This window comes from Phytophthora sojae, assembly GCF_000149755.1.
Source record: "Phytophthora sojae unplaced genomic scaffold PHYSOscaffold_2, whole genome shotgun sequence".
Classification (NCBI taxonomy): Eukaryota; Oomycota; class Peronosporomycetes; order Peronosporales; family Peronosporaceae; genus Phytophthora; species Phytophthora sojae.
In genome coordinates this window covers 699017-711488 of record NW_009258116.1, presented here as the reverse complement: position 1 = coordinate 711488, position 12472 = coordinate 699017, and the positions used below count along the sequence as shown (strand labels likewise).

General features: G+C 57.9%; 2 protein-coding genes across 2 annotated transcripts; one reads left to right on the top strand and one right to left on the bottom strand.

The window, feature by feature from the left end:
* Window positions 1–1491: 1491 nt before the first annotated feature.
* PHYSODRAFT_253713 (hypothetical protein) lies at window positions 1492–5810 on the bottom strand (the record flags this gene model as incomplete). The annotated part of the gene is made up of 6 exons (XM_009519992.1): window positions 1492–2017; window positions 2085–3537; window positions 3996–4269; window positions 4372–4870; window positions 5007–5710; window positions 5778–5810. 6 exons carry the CDS (start codon window positions 5808–5810, stop codon window positions 1492–1494), a joined length of 3489 nt encoding a protein of 1162 aa, XP_009518287.1.
* Window positions 5811–6776: 966 nt separating this feature from the next.
* On the top strand, window positions 6777–9317 carry PHYSODRAFT_324264 (hypothetical protein; the record flags this gene model as incomplete). The annotated part of the gene is made up of 6 exons (XM_009519991.1): window positions 6777–7559; window positions 7607–8044; window positions 8124–8366; window positions 8456–8581; window positions 8665–8929; window positions 9013–9317. The coding sequence occupies 6 exons, from the start codon at window positions 6777–6779 to the stop codon at window positions 9315–9317; spliced, it is 2160 nt and encodes a 719-aa protein (XP_009518286.1).
* Between the last annotated feature and the right edge of the window lie 3155 nt (window positions 9318–12472).

The following is a 12472-nucleotide window of genomic DNA, read 5'->3' as shown; positions in this document are numbered from 1 at the left end:
CTATCCACCTGGCAACGTAGTGTCTGAGCGACCGTTCCACGTGGTATCGACGGACTTTGTCATACCACTGCCGAAGACTCGGCGGGGCAACACTGCACTCCTGTTGTTTCAAGACCACTTCACCGGGTTCGTGATTGCTAAGGCAATGAGTGAGACTGGGGCACTTGAGGTAGCGAAGGCCTTCGAAGAGAACGTGTTCCGGAGGTTTGGAGCTCCATCACTGGTACGCCACGACAGAGATACCCGGTTCATGAGTGAAGTGTTCCAGAAGTTCTCGGAGATGATGCAGTCCAAGTCGAGAGCGACGCTGAGTTACCACAAGCCAACGGTCAGCAAGAACGCTCAGCGAAGACCATGATCCAGACTGTGCGTGTGTACGTGGAAGACCCTCTCCAAGCCGACTGGGATGATGTAGCCGAGAAGCTCGTCCATGCCATCAACAATTCGAGAGACTCGACTCGGCGGGAGACCCGTTCTACCTGGTACACGGATGGGACGCTCGGTCTACACGCAAGGCGATGACCGAGTCAGTCAAGCTCGGCAGGGGCAACTCAGCTGACTCAACGGGAGCAGCCGAATGGCGCAGGGAAGCAAACCGACAGAGAGAGGTGGCTTTGAAGCTTGCGGCCGAGTTCCAGTTGAAGGAGAAGAAACGGAGAGCGAAGGCACACAATGACGGACTCAGCCGAGTCGCGCAGAGAGCTGTCCCAGCCGGGGAGGAAGGGACGGATACCCCAGCGAACTCACCCGAGGGAGCAGCCGAGTCGACTGAGGAAGGTGACGAGTTAGCCGAGTCGAGGAAGTCACTATTCAAGGAAAGCGACCAAGTTTGGTTGTTCATGGAACGAGTCAGACCTGGCTTGACCAAGAAGTTAGCACATCGATGGCATGGGCCATCCCGAGTGAAGAAGAAGGTGGAGGAGTTTGCCTACGAGCTCGAACTCCCGGACAAGAGCGGATACCGTTTCTACCCTGTGATACATGTGTCACGTCTGAAAGCGGTCACGGGACTCGGCGAGCGGCCGACAACTAGGCTAGTAGCCGACTTAGCCGAGTCGGATCGTCTCGACTTTGACGAGGAACTCCTTCCTGAAGATAGCTGGGAGCCCGACGAGCAATGAATGAATACGAAGTCGAAGCCATCCTGGACGACGAGTTGCCGCTCTCTACGAGCACCTCCAGAACTCAGCGGAAGTTCAAGGTCAAGTGGGTCGGCTATGATGAGCCAGCCTGGGAGCCGCTGTCGAATTTGTCGTGTGGGGGATTATTGTTCGACTACTTACGGCAGAAGAAGCGTGAAAACCGTCTGCAAATGGTGCAAGTTGCAGACGAGGATTAAAGCTATTGCACCAAAATGATGAACCCGCCAACTCAGTGAAGACAGCAGGCTGAGTTGAGGCGAAGGAACTACTGCGTCAAGTTGCATACATTACATGAATTACACCGAAGAACGATGGGAAAGGAAGAAGAGCTCGGCGGCTGAGCCGCACGTTACGGAGACGAAGGACCCTGTGAATGCGCGACAGAGAACACGACGGTAGCAGCAGCCGCTGCGAGGAGACCAATCGAACCTCCAGTGTCCGTAGCTGAGCCGGCCGAGCTATCCGCTGCTCCCGCAGCCTGCACAGCCGAGTCCGCTGAGCTTGAAGCCGGAATAGCCGAGTTGTTAGCCAGAGGGACAGTCGATCCTGCGCTCGACTCAGCTGGAGATCCAGGTGACGCCGGACCAAAGAGGGAAGCCGTGGGAGAAGGGCCGCACACGTTAGGCGGCCCGATCAACGGAGACGCCGAATCCGCATCGCCAGCGGCCCAGCCGAGCTCACCAGCTTCACAACCTTGGAAGATGTGGATTCCTGCACGGTTGACCGGAGTCGGGGCACTTGACGAAATCTGGGGAGGTGCAGGCTCGTTGAGGTTCACATCTTCATCGACAGCACCCTCGACCAGGCGCGGATCCACACCAGCGGGAGCGAAAACCATGAATTCCAAGTTACGCGTGTGTTGTACGGGTGCGTCGCTGGGTCGGTCAACCACCAAGCTCGCCAAGACTCGGAGCCGTCTATACAGACTCGGCTTCAGCACACCAGTCTCTGCCCGCAGGAATCCAAGCAAGATTGACCAGCGGATACAACGGGACCGACGGCTCGAAGAAGAGCTCCGCGTCGATTTCCAGGGCAGCAAGCCCGCCGAGAAGCTTCATCACTGCAGTGAACAGGTCGTCGGGCAGGATAGTCATGAGACTTCGGAGGGCATCGCCTCGACGCTTGTGAGGCAACTTGTACAACACCCACGTGTCATACATCTCGGCTGTCACGTGATACGGGAGCCCCGTGTGAAAAGCCGGATGTAGCCCCATCAGCACACTCGACTCGACCATCCAGTGACACCGCTCGAACAGTGCTACGAAGAACTTGGTAGGACCCTCTTTGTCACAAACCGAGTTCGGAGCCTCTCCGCGGATCTTCACGAACGCTTCTGCGAGACGCTCCATCAAGGCCACCGACTTCACCGAGATCGTCAACCGGCGCTTGGCATCGTCGAGGACTTGAGGGGAGAAGAAGATAGGAGTCTTGGGAAGCAGACGAAGGAGCCGCTGAGCCGGGTGATCCGGATGGTAGACGTCCGCGAACGCTTTAATCCCAGCGAGGGAACAGAGCGTAACCGGCACACTACCCTTCCCCGACGCGTCATCCACAGTGACCTTGGCCGTTTGATGGCTGAGGATAGCCTCCCAGCACCGCCGAGACCCGTAATGAACGAAGCGGATGTCACGCAGCTGAGCTAGCTGGGGAGTGATCCGGGCATCTCGGCCGACCGCCTGGCGAGCTCGAGTGCGCAGCTGAGCGAGCGAATAGCGTAAATCTGCAGGCAACTGAGGGAGAACGTGGGCGCCAGCGTCATGAGCGGTCACGATAGGCACCGACACGGTTGAAGCTGGACCAGCAGAAATAGGCGACGGCGAAACAGCCGAGCTCGATGGGATGCCAGAGCTCCCAGCCGAGTTGTTAGTCGAGCTGGAAGCGGCCGAAACCTCAGCCGGACCGACGGCCGAGTCTCCAGTCGAACCTCGCTGACGCTTGGACGGGCGGGGGTCCTTAGCCGAGTCCGGAGACGCAGACCTCTTCGACTTCTTTGACCCTGCCGACTTCGACTTGTGTTTGTGCTTGTGCTTGTGCTTGTGCTTGCCCTTACCGCTCTGCTTCTTGGAACTCGGCTGTGAGTCTGAGTCACCTGACTCGCTGGACGGAACGAGAGGCGATTGACGAGCAGCCATGTAGCTCTGGATCTTCCCGTGCGGAGGTGGGAGCGCAGAAGCTAACGAAGCCCGGCGAGATGCGTCAGGGTCGGCCGAACTGAGCTCGTCAGCAGACCCAGGGTCGTCAGCAGATCCAGGGTCGTCAGCCTCAGATTCAGAGCTCTCGGACACAGACAACGGATGTGCTGAGGTTCCAGGAGCATTCAATCCAAGAGCCGAGCCCGACGAACCAGAGGAAGAGCTACGCCGAGCGGACCGGAGGACGAGATAGTCAGGAGTCTCTAACAGATCGAAGCAGTGAGCGTTCAACACTCGGGCAGTAGTAGCCGCAGTGGAGCGTAAAGGGCGACCCGATGGGGAAGTCATCCCAGCTGAGCTAGGAGGAACCGCTGGCCGGGTCGAGGCCACCGACGGAGTGCTCGGCATTGGGGTGACTACAGTCGACGCCACCCCTGACGGGCCACGACGACTCTGGGCTTGATTGGCAAACCGGGAACGAGTACATGCCAAGAACCGGTGAGTGGCCGAACCCGGAGAAGACTGCGAAACCCGAGGCGGAATTGCAGCGGAGCTGTTAATTGTACCCGCAGCCGAGACTCCAGCCGTCGAGCTCGGCGCAATCACAGCATGCGTTGTAGCAAGCGCCGGATCGGGAGCGGAGGAACCCGGTTGTCCTCCGGCGCCGACAGTCGATGTCACCACAGCCGCGCTCGGCATGCTGGTCGAGGGAGGAACCCACCGGACACGAGTCGGGAGGCAGGAAGCGAAAAAGCGGACGGGGTTGCAGCAAGGTCAGCAGACCCAGGCAACGATACAACAGCCACTCCGCTTGAAAGCGTCTGCACCGGGGAGGAAGAGTAAGGCACGAGTTGCACGGGCGGCACACTCACGGTCGGGCCGGCGGGCCCCCTCGGAAGCTCGGCGGAACCAGGCACTTCGGTGAACTCGAACGAGAGGCCCTCTTCCAGCGAGTGAACGTCGTCGCCGGCCTCCACATTCACATCGTCGACAGTCTACCCGGCTAAACTCAAGCTCGACCGGAGCGATAGGTCGCATGCGGCGTCAGTCTCTTGGGCAGCCTTTTCAAGCTGGACCAACGCGTCCTCATGGCCGACCTCACCAGGAAGTGGACACGCGTACGGCTGCTCGAGTGGCTTCTTGGGCTTGCGCTGAGAACCAGCCGCCGTCGCTGACTTCGGGTTTGAGTAGCGAAGTAATTTTTCGGCGGGTGTCAGAGTATCCAGCCGAGCTCGGTGAACCTGGTCGACCGACTTGCTGCGACGACGGCGCGAAGCAGAAGTGGACACGGGCGTAGAAACCGCACCAGCCGACACAGTATTGGCGGCAGATGATGCGGGAGACTCGCTTGGAGGGGCCGGAGCCTCAGACCCAGTCAGCCGGGTTGATTGTCCAAGGAAAGAACCAGCCAAGCTCACGGGCGCTGACAGAGTAGCAGCAGCGCCGTCCGCTCGCGGGTGGATGGTCAACTCGACTCGACGAGTCTCTCCAGCCGGGATGTCCATCACCTCCGGGAAACGTTGAGCCAAGGGCGTCTCCAGAAATGAGTAGCCGAGCCGACTCCTGCAGTTGCTCGAAGCGCTTGGTCGAGATCCCCTGGAGCACAGCGTACTCGGCGTCACGAGCCGAAAGAAGCTGAGTCAAACGCTCAATCTCCGAGTCGCGTTTCCTGAGCTGCCTGCCGAGATCCTTAGCGTGAGCGAGAGCCGACTTCACTTTATCATCCTGAGACTTGCGGGCCGACTTCAAGGAAGTTTGAGACTCAGCCATCGCCTTCCGGAAGCTGGTCAGGAGAGGGGACGACTTCTTCGACTCGGCTTTCCATCGGCCACGCTCCTCCTCGACAGTCTTCAATCGTTCCTCGAGGTCGGCCTTCACAGCCGCCTGTGAATCCAGCCGCCGAGTCAAGTCAGCGTTAATAGTCCGAGCAGACTCCAGCTCAACCCTCAGTGCAGCGACGTCACTAGCTTGACTTGAAGGTTGGTGCTGACCGCGAAGGAGGCTCACGAGTTCGCTGACGGACGTCGCCTCGAGGGCAGCTCGGCGGACCTCTCTATCAGCCGCCGGCGCGGGACGAGTGATCACGAACGACAACAGCCGAGCCAAGTCCGCGTTCTCGATGCGGCGTTGCTCGGACTGTGCATGGATCAGCGCAGCGAGAGAGTCGAGACTCATCGGCCCAGCCGAGTCCGACCGACCAAGGTCGGCGGCGTCCGAAGTGGTGTCGCCACGCGGACTCGGCAAGCGGCGAGGAGAAGTGCGAGATGCCGGCTCGGACTCCCGGTCGAACCCACGGGAAGTTGTCAGATCGATGACAGGGTGCTCCTGCCCATCGCTAACCCCGCGAGCCCGGGACGCCGAGTCGACCAACTCAGCGAACTTCCCCTCATCTCGCGCGGGAAGATGTGAAGACTGCAAAGACGACGCAACTGAAGTCTGTGAAGATCAGTAGAAGAAGGGTCAGCAGCAGAATGGATGGAGCCGTCGGAGGCGAGGAACGTACCGGAGGAGCGGTAGGAGCGCCGGACGACGACATGGCGCGGAGACTTGTTCGCTGCCGTTGGAGTTTTGGCCGAGATTGGACTCGACTCAAGGAGTGATGGTCAGGTCCCTCACCAACTCGGCTCGGAACATGACCGGGGCAGTTGTGGTGTAGGAAAACCAGATTTCGCGCGACCAACTAGGCTGGAGTGGTACACTGTACCGGTAGCCGAGCTCAGCCGAGTTCACCAGCTTATCCGGACACCTTGTCCGGCTCAGCCGAGTTCGAAGAATTGTCCGGATAGCTCATCCGGACCAGCCGAGCTCAGGCGTCGCCGAGCTCAGCGAAGAGTCGGCCGAGATCCAAAACCGCCCACTTTCATTTGGTATTTGTATAGGAGCTTAGGAATAGTGGAGGTGCCCCTTCAGGGCGCCCGACAGAGATAACAAACAACAGAGCAGATTTTTCTTGGCCTAAAGCACGTGTACACGTTCCGGTAAGTCCCTGCACGGGGCCGGATTATTTCTGCTGCCGGTACCCGAGAGGCATAGCTTGTAGGGTACTCGGCTGGCAGCGCCAAGAGATTAAGGTCGGCCCGGGTTTGGCGCGGGTCTCGCCAAGCGCGAAGGAAAGACTCGCCACCGCTGCGAGCTGGTGTTCCCATACGTCCCGGGCACTGATGGCTGAGTCGAGAAGCCTTTGCTCTCGGCGACCTGTAAAAGCGCTCCGTGCGCCGTCGTCCATCCTTTGGTGGAGAGCACAGGGTTGAATGAACGGAGGCCGTCGAACTTGGCGGTTCTCCGGAGGAGTGATCTTGGTTGGCAGGTCTCGGCGAGAGGCGAGACACCCGCTGTCCCGGTTGGGCCGAACCGCTCGGTGGCAACCCGGCGCAGGCCAACAAAGCCGACCAGCTCGGCTATTGTTGTGTTTGTAGCCAAGTTACCACAACTGACGATTTTGTGTGTACTGCTATACCACACTAAGGCGCCAGACGCAGGCAGCGCGGCCTCGAACGTGAACATGGAGGGCGCCCCTGAATTTAAGACGCCACGTCACGCGACGCTAGAGGACGTCAGGGGGCTCATCTTCGCAGGCATCCTTCGGCAGGAGGAGGTCGATATCCCCGACTTCGTACTCCCTGAGCGCCCACCGCATTGGAAACTGCCAACCCCACCGGATCTCAAGACCAACGCGTATCTCGTGGGAGTCCCAGGGACCGTGAACGACATTCGCGCGGGTGCATTCGCCATGGAAGACTTCGGCGGCGCGTCTACGCTGATCGGCTTCTTGGAGCTCTCCGACGAGGATCTTCAGGGGTTGAATGAAGTCTGTGGCGCCAAAGCTGGGATCGACGTCCTGTGTCCACGTCGTTCGCCTCTTTCCGCATTCGAGTTGGACAACACCCTGAATTCCATCGGTATTCGACGCGAAATGGCCTCACTCCTGCGTCACATCAACAGCACAAGGCTCGCTGAGCGCGTGTTCAAGATGACTGGTCACCTGCGTCGAGTCCTCGGGGCCTACCAAAACATGAGTTCCCTGGCTGACTCTCAGCAGGGTTTCACCGCTACTCAGGCAGTAGTCGACACGCGACGCAAGTACAAGGAACTGAAGCGCGCCTGGAAATTCACGTGCGACTACTGGTTCCTGGAGGTCCAAGAGGCCCTGGGCAAGGTGGATGATGCTGAGTCCAAGTACAAAGTCGCGCTGGGCGAACGGAAGACGCGGTACCAAGACGAGATTGATTCTCTGGAGTCCGAGAAGGTGCAACTCAAGGCGCGCCTTGCCGACTCTGAGGCACAAGTGCGAATCCTGAAATCGCGTCTTGAGCCACCGTGGACCCCTGGAAGTTCTCTGACTTCCTCCAAAACCACACAGACTTCACGGGCAATTGGGAGCGTCTCCACGACCTCTTCAATCTCTGCATCAAGGACGCGAAGCCTCCTGAATCCTGGGACACTGTCATTAACGTCACAGCCATGGACAAGCGCAAGGCTGCGGTGGCCCCGTATCCAGAGAAGAGCACTCGTATGCCTCCGTCTTCAGGGTCTGGGTCGTCCAGTCGTCCTGAAATTCTGGATCTCACGGGTCCTGGCAGCAAGTCTGGCAGCGACGCGAAGGCCGGAGGCAAAACGCAGGATTCCAGGAAATCTCAGGGTTCCAAGAAGGGCCAAGGCTCCAGAAAATCACGGGACTCTGAGGCGCCAGACACGCAGTCGAAGTCCGCAAGCCCCCAGGTTCACAAGGTCCAGCGTCGTCCCAAGGATCATCAGCCTGGCCGCGACTCCGTGCGTCGCGCCGGCGAGAAGACTGTGGTGTCCAAGGAGGCCGCACACACGATGCTCCCTGGGGGGTGTCGTCTGGAAGGAAGTTCGACCAGACGTGCGTCAGGCCATTCTTGCTGGGCTCAAGTACGATACAGCCATGGAGTGGATCGGCAGCGACCGGGCGGCTCACGGGCACTTCAGGCAGCCGCAGCTGATCAAGATGCTCGTGATCATGATGTACACTCGTCGTCGTCTTGACCTGACTCCCTGGAGCAAGTTCGTCCCTGAAGCCTACTACGAAATGGCAGACGAGCGTCTGGACAGGCGCCTTCGACGCGGTGATGTGCCACCACCCTGGGGGAACCTCGATGATACCCTGATGAGGACGCCGATTCCACGGTGGACGACATCGAGAACGACCCGGACTACTAGCCTCCCGCCCAGGAACCTGAGGAGAGCGCCTCTAGTAGTAGCTCTGAAGAGGAGGAGGTCACCCTTGAAACTCTGGAGGAGATCGAGGACGCAGAGGACGACGACGACGCAGAGGACGACAATGGGGTAGAAGAACCCCTGGAAGTCAAGCCTCCTGCTAAGCGCCCCCGTTCTGAGTCAAGCAAGAAACTCAGGGTTCCAACTCGAAGTCGAAGAAGAAACGTCGCACGGGAAACAAGACACACACTCCTACCACTCAGGGTTCTAGCATCCGTCGGCGCTCGCGCGGAAATCATAATCGGAGCTCGTTGGTGACGGCCGAAGATCCTGTGGACAACGAGACTTCCTGGCGCGTCTATGGGGTTCTTGTGCAATATCCAAGTTCGACCAAGAGTGCGTCTTGCCAGACTCCCGGGTTCCTAGAGTACGAGATCCACAAGTATTCGTACGACGTTGTTCACGAGCGCTGGGACCGTGAGGCATACCAAGAAGTCCTGGATTCTGAACCCTGGGAGACTATGCTTCAGGGTCGCTTCCGAGTGTTCTACTTCCATGAGAGCTACTCTCCGCGAAAGCGCTCAAGCTGATGGAGGACGTCGTGGACGTCATGCACAAGAACGCACAGGCAATCTGGGAGCGCGGGCACTGGGTGCCTATTCCGACTGAAGAACAAGCAGACGCCACCATGGAATATCAGCGGAAGTCGCGTCGAAACGCGCTACGCAGAGCGTACAAGACGCTCGTTGAGCGCTCGCGCAACACCCCTGGGTTCATCCCGTCGTTGTGGCACGAACCGGGCCTCTGGAAGTTCCCGGACAAGTGCTGCTACTGGATTTGGGAGGATCCCAGGGGGGGGGGCTAAGTGCAAGGACTTAGACGTCCAGCTAGCGACGTTGGACATTCGTGAGTCCGCTCGAGTCCAATGGAACACGGCGGCTGACGACGATGAGTTGAGACGAGGCGGGTGAACGCCTTGATCATCCAGGGTGTATAGCGCACTATGCCGGACCGAATGAATTCGGATTCGGAGTACCTGAGATTACCCACGCGATAAACAGCCCACGGGACACTGAATGACCCGGGCCTGGAACCGCTTGGACGCACCGAATCGCACTAATGCGGTCCGGTGTTTGGCGTGTGTCCGTGTGTCAACCCCTATAGGTATCGTTTACCTTTGGCGGACCGGATTTCACCGAGATGAGTTGTTGCGATACAGAATAAAGTCTGCAGGGTATGTTCCTGGGATAAACCACACCGAATGAACAGAAGGTCAGACCGAATGAAAGGGACCACAGTCAGATCCGTAATTCAGAATAACCAACACACAGAAATACAATGCCGAGCTAAACGTCACAAAATATACAGCCGCCACTTATTCTTTGAGACCCTTGGGTGGGGGGTCGATACACCAGTCGACTTCGGAGCCGTCACCCAAGGCACTGGTCAGCCCTGGATGCACACTCACTTACGCGCACCACCCTCACAGAATGAGGGAACAATACAAAATATAATTCAGTCCTATCACACAGTAGTCAATCAATTCGGTCTGGGGGTAACTACCTCAACCACCAAAGACACACAGTAGGAAATATGAAATGGATGCCCGGTTAGAGCACGCAAATAGAAAATAAAGCTCTCACAGGTCACTCCAGGGCGCGAAACCCCAGTCACTGCCGACTTTGCCTTGGTACCTTTGAGTCCCCACTACACCGGTGCTCGCTACACCAGTGAGGCCTTGGAAGCGTCCCTAAACGTACTTAGACCGCGCGCAGGCAGTCTCCCGGAGGGCTCTTGAAGACGTCAAAGTCGGGGTGCTAATCTGCCCCGAGCACAGAGTCGTCCGCGTGTTCTTCAGCAAATTGGTTTCAGTTTAGATCTTACGTTTGGCTAGCTATATTCTATCACTTCGCTGACTTTAATGTAGGTTTCACTATAATTCGCTTGTCTTGAGTATGCTTGTGCTTCTTGGCAGATCTTCAGTATGCTTTTCTTGGTTTCGGTATGCGGAGACTTGTTGACGGCGACACTTGTTCGGGTACACTCATCAGATGATGACGGAGGTATCTGGGTACATCGTCTCTTCGTCTTGGAACTGGACCTCTCCCTTGGATCTGCGGCTCATTCGGTGCCGCCCGTGGATCTTGGGGGATCTTGGTCTCGTCCGGTCTGGATCGACGCCGCTGTGCGAACACACGCGGCGTGCACTGGACTTGTTCTTGGTGCGTCTACATCCAGTGTGGGCACGGGGGGGGGGGGGGGGGCAGTGGCCAGGATACGTTCGCTGGCCACACGTTCGCGCCTTGAGCCTATCCTGCAGTTAGGGAAGTCGGCGGACGGACAGGATGCGTGACTCCACACCGAATATGAGCGCTCATCCGGTGAGCGCATCTCCAATCCTGTGAGCCCATGCTTGCTGCAAGTCCCGGGTCCCACCAAATCTCCACACATATCCACAATCCACACGTCACACTCGTCTCTACCGGATCCCATCTCATGCGACCAATCACAGCTCACCGAAGGGTCCACGTATCCATGGGGTCGGACATGGGTGCAGACAAAAATCTGTTTCCACATCGTGTCAGAGTGGCTCCAATACGTGCCGAACGACATCAAGCGCCACATTAAGCCCCTGGTCATCCGCAAGCTCAACCCGCTGTCTCTCAAGCACTCGTGAGAGTCAAGGTCACCCCCAAATCCTGAGAGCCACCTGAATTTCACATGTCGTAGCGTAACTCTCCATAATACCCAGGATTTCATCTAGATCTCAGCGTCTTCCCCAGAAATTCATCGTCTGCTGACTTGTTCCCAGGGTCACCCAACTTCGTCCACTGTCTCCATGTGCTCGTAAAGCTCGCCGCTTTCATCTTCCTTCTCACCACTTCACACAATGCCGAAGCCTCAGCAATATCGCCTTCTCCATAATCAAATCAAATCAAATCACGTTCGCGTTCTCCGTCTCCAATATTCACACATTCCGTCGATTTTCCCAGAGTATCACAGTGTCATTCTGGGTTTCCCAGAATGACACTGTGATACTCTGGGAAAATCGACTGAATATCACATGTAACTCTGGGTCAGTGTCACCCCAGAGTGCTAGACTCCTGGGTGATCATCTCCAGCCTGCATGGCCTGGAAACGGGCTCGCGCTCTTGCGCCTTGATTGAATTCGTAGAGCAGGGCACCACAGTTGAGCTTCGACACAGGCAGCCACTCGGTCTCATCATACCCCTTCCACTTCACAAGGTACTCGCGAATTCCTCTCGATGTCCGAGTCCGTTTAGTTCATCTCAAATCCAGGATTCGCTCGACTTCGTACTCATTGTTCGCAGCGTCGGGCTCCCAGCTGTCTTCGGGCAACAGCGCCGCATCAAAGTCATCATCCTCGCCCACGTCGACCTCCACAATGGGCCGCTTCGGGAATAGTGCTCTAGGTTTCAAACGGCTCACATGTACCCAGGGATTCACGCGATATCCTGTGTTCTCAACCCTGAGTTTCACGCGGAAGTTGTCATGGATCTCTTGAATTCTGAAGGGACCGTGCCACATGTGAGCCAGTTTGCGGCTCAGCCCGGGCTGCACCTTGGGTATGTACAGCCACACGGCATCACCAGCCGCGAACCCTGACTTCAAACGTTCTGACAGCTCTCTCCACTTCCTGGTTTGTTCGGCAGAGCGCGCCCGCTTGGCCTTCTTCTGGAGATCCTCAGCGCAAGCTTGTGCATAACTGTAGTCACGCTGTAGCTTCCTGCGCCACTCGTACGCGGTACGCTCCTGGGTGCTTGAGGGCCTGGGTCCCAACATTGCAGACACAGTGCCGTGTGCGTCCCAGCCGTGTACCAAGAAAAACAGAGTGTCCAGGCGAGTAGCATCGAACGATGTATTCAGGGCAAACATCAAGCGCTCAGCATGGTCGTCCCAGTCACTCTGGTCCGCTTCCGCAATGTACGCTCGAATGCTGCGCACGACGGTCTGCACCGACCGCTCTTGTTGCCCGTTCGACTGGGGGCGATACGCCAA